General features: G+C 40.5%; 2 protein-coding genes across 5 annotated transcripts in view; one reads left to right on the plus strand and one right to left on the minus strand.

Moving 5' to 3' along the window:
- idua (alpha-L-iduronidase) overlaps positions 1-18,151 on the plus strand; it is a 156,280-nt gene that overhangs the window by 50,743 nt on the left and 87,386 nt on the right. The gene's annotated exons all lie outside the window — the stretch shown is intronic.
- Positions 1,764-18,151, minus strand: part of LOC144596863 (sulfate transporter-like) — a 37,258-nt gene continuing 20,870 nt past the window's right edge. Inside the window, exons 2-3 of the mRNA XM_078405729.1 lie at positions 7,618-8,297; positions 1,764-3,287 (exon numbers count right to left, since the gene is read on the minus strand). Of these exons, the coding sequence (XP_078261855.1) occupies positions 1,764-3,287; positions 7,618-8,250 (2,157 nt within the window). The 5' untranslated portion in view covers positions 8,251-8,297. The remainder of the gene's footprint in view (positions 3,288-7,617; positions 8,298-18,151) is intronic.

The following is an 18,151-nucleotide window of genomic DNA, read 5'->3' on the forward strand; positions in this document are numbered from 1 at the left end:
CTTAAAATTATTCTGTTTTGTGATTCGTTATACCATTATTATTTATTTAGAGTCAGCTAATCAGCCTTACTTATGAGCACAATTCCACTGTTAAACGTGAAGTCCAGGATTGGTGACCAGAATAGGTAAATGTGCATTGAACTGTGCAGCACATGTTCAGGGCATTTGCTTCACAATGTCTGTATTGAACATAATGCCAAGTTAAATTAACTTGCATGTGACAAATAATCCACCATTCCCCACATATCCATGTGCCTATTAAAAATCCTCTTAAATGCCTCTACTGTATCTGCCACCACCACACTCTCTGTTTAAAATCTTGCCATGCACATCTCCTTTAAACTTTGCCCCTCTGACCTTAAAGCTGGGGCCTTTAGTCTTTGATGTTTTCACCCTGGAAAAAAAGTTATGTGTCTAACCAATCTAATTTATTATGTATATTTCTATCAAGTCTCCCCTCAACCTCCAGCACTCAAGAGAAAACCATCCAGGTTGTTGGAAAGTGCAGACTACTTTGAAAATTATTGGTCTGTTATATGGTAAGAGCAACATTAGAATAAAAAAACAAATATTACACAAGAATTATAAATAACAAACCTTAATTTACTTGTATTTCAAGATGATTGCAGTCTCTGTTCCAGCGGTTATTTTACCATGCACCGAACTTTATCATTATGAGACATGACCTCAATTATTGTGTTAGAAATAATTTCATTAAATGTGTCAGATACTATTGTTTCACAATGTAGTGTGAGATATTTGGTTCAAAGAAATTAAGAAAATAATTTATTTAAGTTTACATCTCATAAGGCTGCCCGAGTACTACATCCTGAAATGAATATGTTACTCCTAAGAAAACACTTAATTCAGTGTTTATTAGAGTCACCAATAACACTGTGACCTTCAGGACCAGTGCTAATTCTGCTCATTTAATAATAAAGCAGTAAAGTGACTTACTCCTAATCACAACAATATCATTGTTGTTAACAATGGGGATGAAAGCAAACAGATGAAAGCACAGATTGGTGACTTTTTACTTGTCCTAGTAGCAAACTCTTAATTCCATGGTTTAAATTAGCTACACCAAATTAACATCAGCAGTGCTTGTCAATGCGACATTGGTAAATGTTTCTACTTAAAAAGCTATGGTAAAGGAATAATTATATACATTGATAACAGTAGTATAGGTTAGTACCTACTTGCCATAGTGTCAGCAAAATTTGGGAGGATCGTCTCAAAGTTCAGCACTGTTCACAAAGACTAATTGTACCAAGTTTATTCGTAACTTGCAGCAAATTATTGTTTTTATTCAACAGATCACTCCTGACTTTTTTAATAAAATATCTTAAAAAAATAACCTTTCATTTTTTCACTCTGAATGTATTTATTCATATCTATTTTCCAGGCAATTATTGTCCTCTTTTATATGCAAGAATAATTCCACCTGGGTTCACTGGCTTGCAACCAAGTGCATGAACCCTACCTTTATTTAATTCCATCTTCACTAGGGAATATTAAATGTGTTGTAAAAAATCCTCAGTTACCCATATAAATCAGAGTCAGGTCTCAATAAGGATATTTCTGATTTATTTGACCAAATATCTGGTAGATTAATTTAGTGTGCCATAACAAATGAAAATGCAGCTTCAGTTATGATTAAAATATCCAGTGATCTATAGCTTAGATTATAAGCCTTTTAAAATTTATTCGTATTGCCATTTTCATAGTGCATGGTCAATATTTATAAACAAATACAGAAACATTTAGAGAGAGGAATTACCTGACTCAGACCATTTGACTTCAGCATACTGAACAGCTGTATGCACAGTATGGAAAAACAAGTTGTCCATCTCCTTACAATTTTCTCCAAAGTACTCTCCCCTACTCAAAGAATCAAGCACTGAAGGATTGCAGTTGGCTAGGAGGACTGTAATACCAATGTCATTATAATCCTTCAGGACTGTCTTCATTGTAATAATACCAACAGTATCCAAAAATTGCATGGTACAGCAATCTAGAATAATTGTGTGAAAATTGTAGATCTTGGGAATCAATTCTTTGATAACAGGATGTTCTTGATTGATGTTACCATTGAACGTTTCCCCTGATTTCTTTTTTCCCTTTTGCTTGTTTTCTGCTTTTTTATGCTTTGCAATCTCCAGAGCAGGATTCAGACCAACCTTCCTCATTAGGCTCTCCATAAAGTAATCTTTATTGCAATAGTATAGGGGAGCTTCAAAACGAAAGATTTTAATTTGGGGAATAGATAAAAGATTATTATATTCTGCTTGATCTTCATACAGAATTGAGTCCTGCTTTCGACCTAACAAAGCTGTCCTAGGTACCTGAGTGCGAACTATGACACATAGAAGTGAAAATGTTACCCCTGTAAAAAGCCCTAGTTCGGTGCTTATCAAACACACAGACGACATTGTGACCCACCAAACCATAGTGTCAATTTTGCTCACTCTCCATAACTTTGGCAGGTCACGAAATTTCATGAGAGCTCCCCTGAGGCTGACTATAATGATGCATGCCAGAACACACTTCTGCAGAGAATAGAATACAGGAGCTAAGAAAAGGAGCAACATTAACACCAGCACAGCACTCACAAGACTAGAGAGCTGAGTCTGACACCCACTGGAATCTTTAACAAGTGTTTTAACCAGAGTTGCACTGGAAGCATAAGAATGAAAAAATGATTGAATTACATTACAAAATCCAAGAGCATAAGTCTCTTGATTGGCTTGAATTGTGTATCCATGCTTCTTTGCAAACAACTCAGAGAGTGAAATTGTGAAGGCAAAGCTAATGATTGCAAGTGTTATAGCATCAATAGCAACTCTTGGTAAAATATTCAAACTCGGAGCTGTGGGAGGTAGGAAGCCAGTGGGGATTGGGCCAGTAATACTTGTACCATATATTTCATTTAGATTTACAAAATGAGATATTATTGTAGCGATAACGACAATAGTCAGTTCCATTGGGAAGGGAAACTTTAGCTTGTCCTTGTATCTTTCTCCTAATTCCTTTGAAGCAATTAGCAAAGGCATACAAATGGCAGTTGTTATCAGATCACATAAATTGGTCTTGTGAATGTTCTTAAAAATGTTTATCCAAGTTACAACAACACTGCCAGGTCCGTGGCTACGTGGCAACTTTACTCCAATGAGGTACTTGACTTGCATTGTTACGATGGTAATCGAGGCACCAGTTGCAAATCCATCCAGCAAGGGTTCAGATAGGTACTTGGATACGAATCCAAGATGGAAAATTGCCATCAGTAACTGGAATAAGAAATAGATAAATAAATAACAACCATTCATAATAAAATCAGATGCATATCCCCAAGAAAAAAAATCACTTTTTATTTTTAACACATCTGCAAAGCTTCACTGATGATTTAATGGCATCATTAGGAATAAGGTGATCACATGGCAAATTAAAATTATATTCTTTTCTGCCTTTTAAAACTTTGCCACATTTGAGTTTTTTTGTTGTAAATAGTGCTTCAGGGACATAATATGGGAACATAAAATGTGTATTCATTTCTGTATTTTTGCAAAGTCATCTCAAAATGTGAAATGTTTTTGTAGACTGTGATGGCAAAATGTTTAGTTTAGTTTAGAGATGCAGCTTGGAAAAAGGCCCTTTGGCCCACCGAATCCACACCGAACACCCATACATTAGTTCTATACTACTCGCTAGGGATAATTTAGAGAAGTCAATTAACCTACAAACCTGCGTATCTTTGGAATGTGGGAGGAAGCTGGAGCATCAGGAAAAAACCCTCGCGGTCACAGAATATACAAACTCTGTACAGACATCACCTGTAGTCAGGATCAAATCTGGGTCTCTGGCATTGCAAAGCAACAGCTCTACCCCTGCACCACTGTGTCACCCTACAGGTTTTTTAAAAACAAAATTATACTGTGTTCTTGAACACAATGTTTCTGCAATAATAGTTTCAGCTTTAGAAAAATCTCCATTAATTGATAGGAAACATGGGAGCCTCTAAGCATTTCTTAACCAAATCAGACCAAAGAGGATAAAATACTCTGCTGTGTAAATAAAATCAAAGTTCAGTAGGAATGCAGCACTTGAAAGGGAGGGGTTAATGTCCTTTAATAGATATTTTTTAACCATAATATGTAAACTGGTAACCAACATGTGGGGCTTGATTAAAGTTAACATGAGATATTTGACATCTTACAAGGATCTCTTTTTGAAACAATGTACTAAACATTTTATATAACTTTTAAGTAATAGAATGGAAATCTGTCAAGTTTGTCATTGACACAAAAGGATTGTATAAATGTATACGGAAGTTCCAATTAAAAGTAATTATTAATAGATTGGGTGACTGAGCAGAAATATGCTTATGTTTTATTGTAGCCTCCAAACGATTCAATTTCCAGATCTCAAACCATTTCCCATCCTCTCTTCATCATTCACCTACACTCTCATCACCAGTTCCTCCCTATGTCAGTCTTTTCCAGGCTTCTCCTTATCTCTGGTGCCTGCTCACTCCATTGATTGTTCCTCACCAGCTCTGATATGGTTCCTTTTCTCTCCCCTCCTTTCCTGACCTCGCATCACTCTTTGCTTCCTTCCTCTTTGCCTGCCTCATGGGCAGGAGATGACTGTGCAAAATTAAGTGTCAGTACTTCATCTCGCCCTCATCAATCAGCATATTGTTCATTGATTTGTCCTTAGGGTTTGTGGGAGTGTCCATCGCTGTTCTTGTGGATCAAAATTTTGTCTTTACTGTGCACCATGTGGCATTCCCACACAATAGGATACATTTACGATAGTTGAGCAGCTGAAGGGAGTGCAAGAAATATCATAGGATATCAACAGGAACAGAAAAAATTGTAAGCTGAACTCCATCCTCATCTCTCACGCTACCAATATCAGGGGAAGCCCTGGTTTAGTTTGGAGCACACAAGACCATGGCAGGACCAGCATCAGACAGATGTAGAATCAAATAAATGGTGCAAGCAATACACAGGAATATGCGTATGTTAGTCATTGAAAGCAGCAAGCCATAGAAACCACTAAATGTCATTAAGAACCAACAAAGCATGGCAACACAATATTCCAATTGCGGTCTCATTAACAAATTAATTACAGCCCTGTCAGCCCTAACTCTTTGTCAACTGAATGCTGGAAGGGATTGGGAATATTGCTATAGTATTTAGTATTTAATCAATAATTAGCCACCAATAACTATTTGTCCATGCAAAGTTTGTATTCTACCTAGACCATTCTTTTCTCATGTACCACATCGTTATTGAGCAGGATATTTGATAGACACTGCCATGTGTTTTCCCAGCTATTGTTCTATCAGGTAATGCTACCGGCACATATTCACAGAAACCACAAAGGAGTAGATAAACTACAATTTCCCACATGATGTAATTATGTCACATAAATGCTAACAAGCTCAGAGATCAAACTTCCTAACTTCACTTCAGCAAGGGACCCTCATGACCCAAAATGTCGCCTATCCATGTTCTCTAGAGATGCTGCCTGACGCATTAAATTACACCAGCGTTAATGTCATTTTTTGTAAACCAGCATCTGCAGTTCCTTGCTTCTTTATTTCAGCAAGCGTTGGCTCCAACTTTTTAGATAGGAAAGTCATAGCTCAGAAGCCAGAATTAGAAGAAATTGTTTCTCTCCAAGTACCTTATCAGTTCTGCTCAATATATATATATATTTTCCATATTTCAGATATAGCGCGGAAACAGGCCTTTTCGGCCCACCAAGTCCGCACCGCCCAGCGATCCCTGCACATTAACACTATCCTACACACACTAGGGACAATTTTTTACATTTACCCAGTAATTAACCTACATACCTGTACGTCTTTGGAGACGTATCTTGAAAACTTTAATCAATTACCTCATTATCTAAATACTAAAACTCGTTTGTTTGTTTGTTCCTGAACCACAGCCAAATCGGTACATGAGAGCGTGACAATTTTAGACCATCCTTACTCACTGTCGTCCCTTTGGTGCTAATGGAAGAAGTTTCATTGAAATCTGTGTTATATTTTTTAAGTTATTCACATTTTAAAGTTTAAATCTATCTAGGGAGGGAGGGGGGAGGGAGGGGAGGAGCGAGGGAGGGGGAGGGGAGGGGGTGGTGGGAGGAGGGAGGGTGGAGGGAGGGAGGATAAGGGGGGTTGAGGGGGATGGAGTGAGGGGGAGGGGGAGGGGGGGGGGGAGGGGATGGAGGGAGGAGAGGGTGCTGCACCAATGCAGGAGAGGTTTGAGCCCAGCTCCAAATTTGAATTCATGCCAGCTCCAAATCAGTGTTGCCTTCTAAACGTATTCCAGTTATGGTTTAACCAATGTTATAACAACACTGCCTTGTTTTTATACTCTATGCCCTCGTTAATAAAACCAAACATTCCGTACGTCTTCTTTACTATCCCTTCTACTGTGCTGCCACCTTCAGTAAAAGCAAATTGGAGGAAAGGCACCCCATATTTCACTTGAGCAGCTGACAACCCAGTGGTATGTAATGATTTCTCTAACTTCAAGTAACGCTTGCATCATCTCTTTCTCCTTTTCTCCCCCACCTTAATCGTCCTACTAGTTTTACTGTCATCCTGTTGAGTTTTACTGTATAACTCATTATCACCTACCCCACAACCAACACTGGACCATTGTGGGCTCAATTTTTCCTAGATCATTGTTGCTTTTTGCATATATTCATATATTTTGTTCTATTTACCTTCTATACCTCTCGTTTCGCTTTCCCCTGACTCTCAATCTGAAGAAGGGTCTCGACCCGAAACCTCACCTATTCCTTTTCTATAGAGATGCTGCCTGACCCGCTGAGTTACTCCAGTTTTTTGTGGCTACCTTTGGTGATCTCTGGACAGACACTTTGGACTTGTTTCTCAAGATACTAAACAATTGAATATGAGAAAGGATTATTAAAATAATATTTGCAACCTTATCAGTTGCAAAAACAAACTAATTAGTGGATCATGGGAGATTTTCTAAAGTTGAATTAATTTACAGAATGCAGAGTTACCAAATTATGTTGTAAATTTTATTTGTATATTGTCTATAATGATTAGCAGTTTTTATTAAATATATTAATTCAACATTAAGATCCTGTTTTTATCATTTGTTCAAGCTTGATTACATCTTGTACTTTTGGACAGAGTTGTAAATTTGTTTTTATCTCAACAATGCCATTACCCTTCAGATTACAACATACAAAATATGAAGGGAAATCATTGCTCGTTTGTAACTGCTCCAGTCTTAGTAGCAATAATTCTTTGCCTCTATTTTTACTCTGATCTGGTTTATAGGTGCTAACAAAATAATACTCTTGAAATGGTGTATGTGGCCAAAATTGTTGCATACAAAAATTATTGTGACAAATAATAAATATAATCATTTTGATTTTTCTTAAAGTGAAGATGACTAAATTTGCTTTATTTCATACTGTCATGGAAAATAATCATGTAATTGGGGTGGATTCTGAAATTATAGTAGAGTGTTTCTTGAATTAGTTCTAAAATATAACAGTAAATTAAATACCAAAATTATTCACTTTTGCATTAAACACATAAACTCATAATGAAAATCTTACCTGATAAACACCACACATAAATGTTAGGGCAGCCGAAACACTGACTGCATAGCATTTTCTATCACATTCAATATTCAGTGATCCAGGAAGGGTGATATTCATTATCATGGATGTAGTAACATTACTGCTCGTCCAGTTATTTGCATTGTTCATTGCTGATGGCAACACTTTGAAATCTTCATCAACTTCATATCCAGCCAGAAGAAGTTCTCGATCGACCACCTGGCCCACCAAGAGGCATATTAAGCTAAAAATGCCCACTGAAATGTGGCGTGAGGTACCCATTAAGAAATAAATAATGCAGGAGAAAAAGGATGCATACAAACTGGAGCTGGTTTCTAGACCAGCAAGCAATGCATATGCTATTGCTTGAGGAACTATAACAACAGCAACAAGCAAACCTGAAATGGTATCACCTAAAATCCATTCTTTGAGCTTGTATCTTGGAAGCCAATGGAGGACAGGGAAGAAACCGGTAATAAGGTTTTTAAACTTATCCAACGAACACGAGCAATTTTCACGCAGCTTCTTTTGAATGGTTTTCTTCCTGTCAACTTCTTTCACTGTCCTTTCAATACGTATTTGAGATTCCAAATGAAGTTCCATTTTAGTCATTTGTTCTTCGTTTTCCATTCTTTTCAGATCTTCCCCTAGACTATGAAAGATGTAGGTCTAAAGTTCTGCAATTGAAATGCAAAATATTTCACTGCAAGTAAAACCTTTGCTTCTGCAAAACACCAACTTTAACACACTACTTCGCTCTCATGACTTTTATAGTATGTAAATATTCTGAGTCAGACAAGTATTAATTTATGTCTGGATCATAATTGCGGGTTACTAAGATAAACATGCAAATTTTGCAATATTTTGATAATGCTATTCATTCAATGATTTTGTCTAGGGATAACAAGTAAAATAGCGAAGAAAGTTTTGTGGGATTTAAAAACTTAATTGAACACTGCAATGAATAGAATAAATGTTTCTCCTAAATCCTGGGGCATGTGCAAAATGCTGAGCTGTAAAATAAATGTGAGAATTCAAAATATCATGTGAATTACTCTATACTTCAAAGGCATTGGAAAATCAATAATCATTCGATGAACTGCTTTTACTTGTTTTTAAATATTAGGAAAATGTTTGAAAAAAAACAGATTTGTGCTGAACTCCACAAGGAATTTAACATCAACGCAGTTGGTGTGACAATGGTGCAGATTTCTCAGAAAGCCTCTTGATAGTATCTAGGCAATTGTTTCTAGCAGAACTGCAAGGATTTACCAGGGAAATGTGTCCCAATATTTCTTCTTTAAGGAGATTTGTCCTTAATTAAGGACGAGTCTCACCCCGGCGGTCACTCCCTCTTCTTCCCTCTCACAACAGGCAGAGGTACAGAAGTGTGAAAACGCACAGCTCCAGATTGAGGAACAGTTTCTTCCCAACTGTTATCAGGCAACGGAACCATCCTATCACCAACTAAAAAGTGGACCCGAGTTACTATCTACTTATTGGAGGCCTTTGGACCATCTTTAATCGGACTTTCGTGGACTTTATCTTGCACCAAACGTTATTCCCTTTATCCTTTATCATAGTGTTTAGTCTTTCCACTGACTGCTTGGCACACAACAAAAGCTTTTCACAGTATCTCAGTACAGATGACAATGAACAAAACTAAACTAAACTAAACTTGCATTCAATCCAATATGTAAATGGTTAGATTAGGTTAAATTAAATTAAAAAAATTCAGACAAGCCTCGTAAATTTGGGAATTTGTGGAGTAGGAAAGGTAAAATATTTAACCAAATTGCTGCCTTTAAAAAAAGGTATATAATTATTGAAGGACTTACTGCATCAAGAAGGTTGGAAGGTTAGATCACATGGGATCCAAGAAGGGATAGCTCAATGGATAGAAAATTGGCTTCATGGAAGGAAGCAGAGGGTGATGGTGGAAGGTTGCTTCTCGGACTGGAGGCCTGTGACTAGAGGTGTGCCTCAGGGTTTGGTTTTATTGTTACTGTTTGTCATCTATATCAATGATTTGGATGAGAACATACACGGCAAGATTAACAAGTTTGCAGATGATACAAAAGTGGATGGTTTTGCAGATAATGAAGATGGTTATGAAAAATTGTAGCAGGATCTTGATCAATTGCATTGATTGATAACACTGATCGATTGGCCAGATGGGCTGAGGAATGGTTGATGGAATTTAATACAGAGAAACGTGAGGTGTTGCATTTTGGGAAGTCTAACATGGGCTGGACCTACACGGTGAATGGTAGGGCTCTGGGGAATGTTATAGACTAGAGGGATCTAGGAATGCAGGTGCATAGTTTCTTGAAGGTGATGTCGCAGGTAGATCGGGTGGTCAAAAAGGCTTTTGGCACACTGGCCTTCATCAGTCAGAGTATTGAGCATAGAAGTTGAGAGGTCATGTTGCAGTTGTATAAGACTTTGGTGAGGCCGCATTTAATTGTGTTCAGTTCTGGGCACCATGGTATAGGGAAGATGTTGTCCAGCTGAAAAGGGCACAGAGAAGATTTACGAGGATGTCGCCAGGACTAGAGAGTCTGAGCTACAGGGAGATGTTGAGTATGCTGGGACTCTTATGTTAAAGTTCGTTTTTCTTGACAGACAACAATGCAACAAAGTTAGTGGTAAAACAGTAAAGTCTTTATTACGCCGGGCGGGAGTGGGAAGGTCAGCACCGGGTGTCTTCAGACACCAAAGCTCACCTCGTGTCCCACTTTCCTATCAACACATGTGATATCTCACCTTATATCACAAAGAATTGTCTTACCTATGTTGTCTGTCTAAAGGACCTCATCAGGAACCAGTTTGACCTCAGACGGGGGGCCACATATGTTCCTTGGAGCACAGGAGGATGAGGGGTGATCTTATAGAAGTGTATAAGATCATGAGAGGAATAGATTGGGTAGATGCACAGTCTCTTGCCCAGAGTAGGTGAATCGAGGACCCGAGGACATAGGTTTAAGGTGAGGAGGAAAAGATTTAATAGGAATTTGAGGGATAACCTTTTCACACAAAGGGTGGTGGGTGTATGGGAGAAGCTGACAGAGGAGGTAGTTGAGGCAGGGACTATCCCAACATTTAAGAAACAGTGAAACAGATACATGGATAGGATAGGTTTGGAGGGATATGTACCAAATGTGGGCAGATGGGACTCGTGTAGCTGGGACATGTTGGCCGGTGTGGGCAAGTTGGGCTGAAGGGCCTGTTTCCATACTGTATCGCTCTATGACTAAGATTGGGGAAGATTTACGATAATGACCATTAAAGGGAAGAACAACTGTAAATCTGTTACAAAAGGAACAGATCTTATATTCAAATCAAAGGTATAATATTAGCAATGGAAGTTACCCATGATGTGTGTTGCCATATATATTATGCGTACAAATAAAAATGGTTTATTTATGCATTTTTATGTCCAGTCTCTTCTGATAGCTCTGGAACATAATCGTGCTTCAGTCAATGTGGTGTTGAGTTCTTACTGTGATTTAAAAAATAATAATTCTTGTATAAATCTCATTAATACGGTAATATTGGCAGAAAAAGGTGGAAATATTCAGCAAATCTGGCAGTATCTGTGGGGTGAGAAATTGAGATAACGTTTTGGATCTAGAGATCAACAGAAACTTGTCGGAAGTGTTAATTTGTTTCTCTCTTCACGGATTGTGCCTGACCTGTTGAATATTTCCAGCATTTTCCGGTCAAATTAGCAAACTGCTGTGTTTTGCTTTTCCAGCAATATTGGCACCTGTGTTCCATCCCTGATTTTTCCTGAACTGAGGATGCAGTTAAGAGATTACCACATTAGTGGGCAGCAGTCATATGGAGTCATAAAGATGGAAGAATTCCTCCCCAGAAAAATATTAGTTAACCATGTGGGCACAGCAAAGGTAGGAGGTATTACTTGAAGTTGCATTCAGTTGCTTCCAAATTACGTCAGTGAGACCAAGTGTAGATGAGGGTTGTCTGCTTTGTCTTAGTCTGCCAAGGTGTGCTGGACCTCCCAGTTGCTAAACATTGTAACTCCCCTTCTCATTCCCATTACCGATTGCTTTTGTCCTTGGCATCCTCCATTGCACCTGTGAGGCTACATGTGAACTGGAGGAATTGCACCATATTCTGCTTGGGTAGCTCACAACCCAACTGTATGAACACTGAATTTCCTTCAAGTAATAACCCCCTTTCCCCCACCGTTTCCTTTCTTACCCCATCCTGGTATGCTCCTATTTCTTCCACACCGTCACCTTTCTCTTTTCCTATCCTTCATTTACTCATCTCAATAGACAATAGACAATAGGTGCAGGAGGAGGCCATTTGGCCCTTCGAGCCAGCACCACCATTCAATGTGATCATGGCTGATCATTCTCAATCAGTACCCCGTTCCTGCCTACTCCCCATACCCCCTGACTCCGCTATCCTTAAGAGCTCTATCTAGCTCTCTCTTGAATGCATTCAGAGAATTGGCCTCCACTGCCTTCTGAGATAGAGAATTCCACAGATTTACAACACTCTGACTGAAAAAGTTTTTCCTCATCTCAGTTCTAAATGGCCTACCCCTTATTCTTAAACTGTGGCCCCTTGTTCTGGACTCCCCCAACATTGGGAACATGTTTCCTGCCTCCCATCCCCATCCGCCATTTCCTATTCATCTCCCATCTTTTCCCTCCCCTTGCCCCAGTCTCCCACTGGCTTTGCATTTCACTCCTCTTATTATCTGAATCACTGTTATCTTCCTTTCATCTCCAGCCTTTGTCACTTACTCCACCCATCTGCCAATCAAACTACCTCTCAGGCTGTATCCAGCTATCACTTCCCAGGCTTTGTCCTGTCCCCATCTCTCTTTTACAGCTCTCACCGCCCCCCCCCCCCCCCGCCCCCTCCAGTCAGTCTGAAGAAGGCTTCTGACCCAAAAAGTCGCCTGTCCATTAACTCTGCAGATGCTGCCTGACCTACTGAGTCCCTCCTGTACTTTTTGTTTTGCTCAAGATACCAGCACATTACGTTTTTTACACCTCTATATTGGATGTTAAATTAGTCATCCTAACAACATAGACTTAAGTGATGAATTGTAGGGAGAATTGGATGGGTTCAAGAAAGGAACAACATTGTCTTTAAATAAAATAAAAAGCAAGGCAATTTAATTTTATATTGATAACTTTAATTCATGTCTGCTTAATTGTATTTTTCTATGTAAATTATTGGTAAAATAAATAATGAGATATCTCTGAATGTTTTAATAGAATGATGGAAAGGCTTTTGCATATTTTGCTTTTCACGCTCTAAAATATCCCATGGTAGTGTGGTCACTGTTGCAGTAACATGGCATCCAATTTGGATGTAGTATGGTTTGATTGACAGCAAGATTCTAAGACTAACTAAACAAGGAAAATTGCCATTAAGTACGTTGGCTGGGAAATTAAATATTAATCAAACTTCCTCTGGCCTTTGAAATAGTGCAAGATTATCTACTAGGTCCCTCTGAGAGCGCAGATGGGCCCGATTTAACAGGCAGGACAGATTAGCACGAGTCCCCATAAAATGGATTTTATCACCCAGCAGCTTCTACACATGGATAATTAAACGAGGGAATCTGGAAGTTATGGCCCAAGTTACTCTGCTTCTCTTTAAACTGTGACAATAGACGTATCATTGAAATCCATGCAAATTCTACAAAGTTGGAATACTTTCCCCATTACTCAACCACTAACCACCACTGCAAGAGTCAAGGCTAATTATATTTACTGCCAAGCAACCACTCTAGCAAGGAAACCTAATTCTATAATATGGAAATACATTTTATAGAAGTTAATTAATGTTGCAGAGTTTTTACAATATATTTTATTTATTACTTGCCTTGAGTGTCACCCACAGCAATACTGCCTACCATTGATCACCCGCACATTGGTTTCACGTCCTACACACCAGGGGCAATTTACAGAAGCCAATTAACCTACAAACCTGCACAACTTTGGAAATGTGGGAGGAAACCGAAGTACCCAGAGAAAACCCATGTGGTCACAGGGAGATTGTACAAACTCAGCACAGATAGCAGCCGTAGTCAGGTTCGAACCTGGGTCTCTGGCGCTGTGAGCCTGCAGCTCTAACACTGCGCCACTGTGCTGCCCCACAAGAGCTTAAGACAGTAGATCACACTGAGTCAACAGTGATTCGTTTGCAAATTATGTTTCACAAAACCAATTGAATATTTAGATAAGGTAATAAATGCAATAGACTTGTCAGCCATGTGCATTTTAAGAAGGCATTTGACAAAGTCCCAAATAAAAAGTAAGTTAACAAAATTGAAGTCTATTTTTCTTTATTTAGTCAAGGGAGATGGGTGGAGATGGTGAAAATGTCGGAGGATTATGTGCTGTATGCGACAGCTGATGGGTTGAAAGGTGAGGACTAGTGGGACTCTGTTCCCCTAATGACTGGGTGGAGGAGGAGCTAGAGCGGAGCTACAGGATAACAAGGAAGCATATGTGAGGGCCTCATCTATGATAGAGGAGGGGAACCTCCATAGGCCCTCATCCTCACCCCCCCCCCCCTCCTCCTCTCTGAACTCTTACCATCCCCTCAGGACTTCGCCTAAGCCTCCCTCCACTCCTGCCCCCCTCTGGCCCCAACCCCCACCCTTGTCATGTTTTCACCATCACTCTTGACTTCCCCCTTTCCGATACAGAACAAAATTCCTACACTGTCCTTTCTGCCTGAGGCCTCCTCCTCTGTCAGAGTGAGGCCACTGGCAAATGGGAGGAACAGTATCTCATATTTCACTTTGGCAGCTTACAACCCAGCGGTATGAATATTGATTTCTCTCATTTTAAGTAACCCTTGCATTCCCCCTCCCTCCGCCCCTCCCCCACCCTGGTTGTTCTGCCAGTTCCACTGTTCACATCCATTTATCCCTTCATTATCACCTCATTCACAGTTAACAATGGACCATTGTGGGCTCCACATTTCCTTGGTCATTGGTGCCAGCTCTGATTTATTCTTTTCATACCTCTAGTTTCTCTGCTTTCAAGAGAGCTAGATAGAGCTCTTAATGATAGCGGAGTCAGGGGGTATGGGGAGCGGGCAGGAACGGGCTACTGATTGTGAATGATCAGCCATGATCACATTGAATGGCGGTGCTGGCTCGAAGGGCCGAATGACAATATTGTCTATTGTCTAGTTTCCCCCTGCCCTGACTCTCAGCCTGAAGAAGGGTTTTGATCCAAAACGTCACCTATTCCTTTTCTCCAGTGATGCTGCCCGACCTGCTGAGTTACTCCAGTATTTAGTGTGTACCAATTACTTGGTTATTTTCCAATTTTTTTACACTAGCATCCACAAGAGGGACCTTAACTTTGGTTGTTAACTCTAGTAATTCAGCTATAGGTTGATCAAAGCCCACACACTGAACCGGTGAGCCTTATGTCAGTGGTAGGGAACCTATTGGGAGATGATTATTCAGGGTAGGATTTATTTACATTTGGAAGAGGATGGACTAATTAGGGACAGACAGCATGTTTTTGCCTATAGAAGGTCTTGTCTTTCTAACTTGATTGAGTATTTTAGAAGGTGCCAAAGGTGATCAATGATGGTGGGGCAGTGGATGTTGTCTACATTTATTTGATAAAGTCCATCATTGTAGGCTGATCCAGAAGATTAAGATGCATGGAATCCACGGAAGCTTGGCAATTTGGATTCAGAACTGGCTTATTCATAGAGTAAAGGTTGTGGTGGAAGGGTGTTATTCTGGCTTGAGGTCAGGGGCCAGTGGAGTTCTACAATGATCAATGCTGGGACCTTATTTCACAAAATGCTGGAGTAAGATATGTGTGTAAAGAAGGCATATGGTATGCTTGCCTTGATATGTAGGGCCACTGAGTATAAAAGTTAAGAAGTCATGTCACAGCTTTAGAGGACTTTGATTAGGCCACATTTTAATAAATGTGTGCAGTTCTGGTCACCCCATTACAGGAAGGATGTGGAGGCTTTGGAGAAGGTGCAGAAGAGGTTTACCAGAATCTGAAAAATGGTCTTGAGCCAAAATGTTACCTATCCATGTTTACCCGCCTGAATTAAGGAGCATTAGCTATAAGGAGTGGTAGGATTCTTAGATTGGTAGAAGTATATGAAATTATGTGAAACATAGACAGTCAGAGGCTCTTTCCCAAGATGAGAGGTGCAAAGTTTAAAGGAGATATGTGGAGCAACTTGTTTTAAACACAGTATATGGGTGCCTTTAACACCACCCTGCTTGGGTGGTGGTGGAGGCAGATATGATAGCGGCTTTTTAAGAGGCTTTTAGATAGGCACGAGGATGAGTGCGGCACCAATTAATAGTCAGCAGGTCAGCAGATGAAAGAAAGCTCCACTTCAATGCAGGTAGTTTTCGGCTCCGGTCCTTAATTGTAGCTCATCCTCTTGAAGTCTGCAATTCAGTCAGCAGAAACCATACCATTTCATCACCAACTGGTTATCAGTTATTGCTCCAATCCCTGTGTTTTCCAAATGAGAAATTGCAGGTTGCAATTCCAGAATCAGATTTGAATGCATTCATTGTAAAGAAATTGATAATAAAATCAAGATTTTTTGCAAAGTTGTCAGGTGGAAAATTATGAAATTTAAGATGTTCTATAGATTCTGGATCAGTTCCTGTGGATTGGAGGGTAGCTAATGTTATCCCACTTTTTAAGAAAGGAGGGAGAGAGAAAGCAGGGAATTATAGACCAGTTATCCTGACATCTGTGGTGGGGAAGATGCTGGAGTCGATTATTAAAGATGTAATAGCAGTATTTGGATAGCAGTAACAGGATCAGCATGGATTTAGGAAGAGGAAATCATGCTTGACAAATCTTCTCGGATTTTTTGAGGATGTGACAAGTAAAATGGACAAGGGAGAGCCAGTGGATGTGATGTACCTGGACTTTCAGAAAGCCTTTGATAAGGTCCCACACAGGAGATTAGTGGGCAAAATTAGAGCACATGGTATTGGGGGTAGGGTATTGACATGGATAGAAAATTGGTTGGTAGACAGGAAACAAAGAGTACGGATTAACAGATCCCTTTCAAAATGGCTGGCAGTGACTAGTGGGGTGCCGCAAGGCTTGGTGCTGGGATCGCAGCTATTTACAATATACATTAATGATTTAGATCAGGGGTGTCAAACTACCAGCCCTCGGGCAGCATCCGGCCTGCGATGGGGTCCAATCTGGCCCGCGGGATGATTTGTGGGGAAAAAAAGCGCTGTTAGATTATACACGGAAAGTGAGCTACATGACCGCTTAAACTCGCAGGAAATATGAATTTTGCGCAGAAGGAAAATGCAAGTCCAATCTGCAGATGTCACCTCCCCACTCCCAGGGCTGAGTGGAAGCTACGCCCATATATGGCCTTGCGGTGATGGGGACGGGGACGGGAAGGGGCCGGTGCTGAGGAAGGTGGGGAGTCTCAGCGTTGTTGTGGACACCGGGAAATGCCTGTGCTGCCGCCACAGAGACCGCCACCATGTACCTGAGACCCAGGTGAGTGCGTGGATAGAGGCTGGTGGGAAGTCGCCGCACTGTGAATGGGGCCGCAGCCAGCGATCCAAAATCTGAGCTGCTCTCTAGAGTGGGGGCTCTGGGTTAAGGTTAGGCACTGTGATGTGGAGACATGCTGGTAGTTACGCGGTAATAGGGAAGGGAGAAGTTGGTGGTAAAGGAAGGGGAGGGGGAGCAGATGAGGGAAGGGAGGGTTTTTAGGGATGAGGAAGGGAAGGGAGGATGTCGAGGGAGGGGAGTGGGGGAGTAGGTGGTAAAAAAAGGAAGTAGGGAGGGATGGGGTGAGGAAGGGAGCAGATGAGAGAAGTAATGGTGTTTAGGGATGAGGGAAGGGAGGGGATTTAGGGACGAGGTAAGGAAAGAGAGAGAATGAAGTAAGGGAGGGGAGTGGGGGACTAGTTGGAAGGAAGGAAGTGGGGATGAGAGAAGGGATAGGCTGAGGAAAGGGAGAGGGCAGGTGAGGGAGAAGGTGAGGGTAGAGAAGGACATGAGAGGTGAGGGGAGAGAATGTGAGGGGAAGGAAGAGAGATATAAGGAGAAGGATGGGGAGCGGGGCCTTCAGGTGAGATGATGGACAGACCATCTTTCACCATGCCAGGTAGCTGTTGTTTGGCTGTTTGGCTGTTCACCACCCAGCCAGCCCATTGTGGGCAAAACATAAACACTGTAGGAAGATTATAAGACAGGGGAACAGAATTAGGCCATTTAGCCCATCAAGTCTACTTTGCCATTCAACCATGTCTGATCTATTTTCTCTCTCAACCACATTCTATTGTCTTCTTTCTCCCTGTAACCTAATCAGGACCTATCAATCTCTGCCTCAAAAATACCCATTGTCTTGGCCTCCACCGCTGTCTGTAGCAATGAATTCCACAGATTCACCACCCATTCCTCCTCACCTCCATTTTGAATGTACGACCTTTTATTGTGATGTTGTGACCTCTGGTCTTAGTCTCTCCTATTACTGGAAACAATATTTC

The sequence above is a fragment of the Rhinoraja longicauda genome, chromosome 1, assembly GCF_053455715.1.
Source record: "Rhinoraja longicauda isolate Sanriku21f chromosome 1, sRhiLon1.1, whole genome shotgun sequence".
In the NCBI taxonomy this organism is placed as follows: domain Eukaryota; kingdom Metazoa; phylum Chordata; class Chondrichthyes; order Rajiformes; family Arhynchobatidae; genus Rhinoraja; species Rhinoraja longicauda.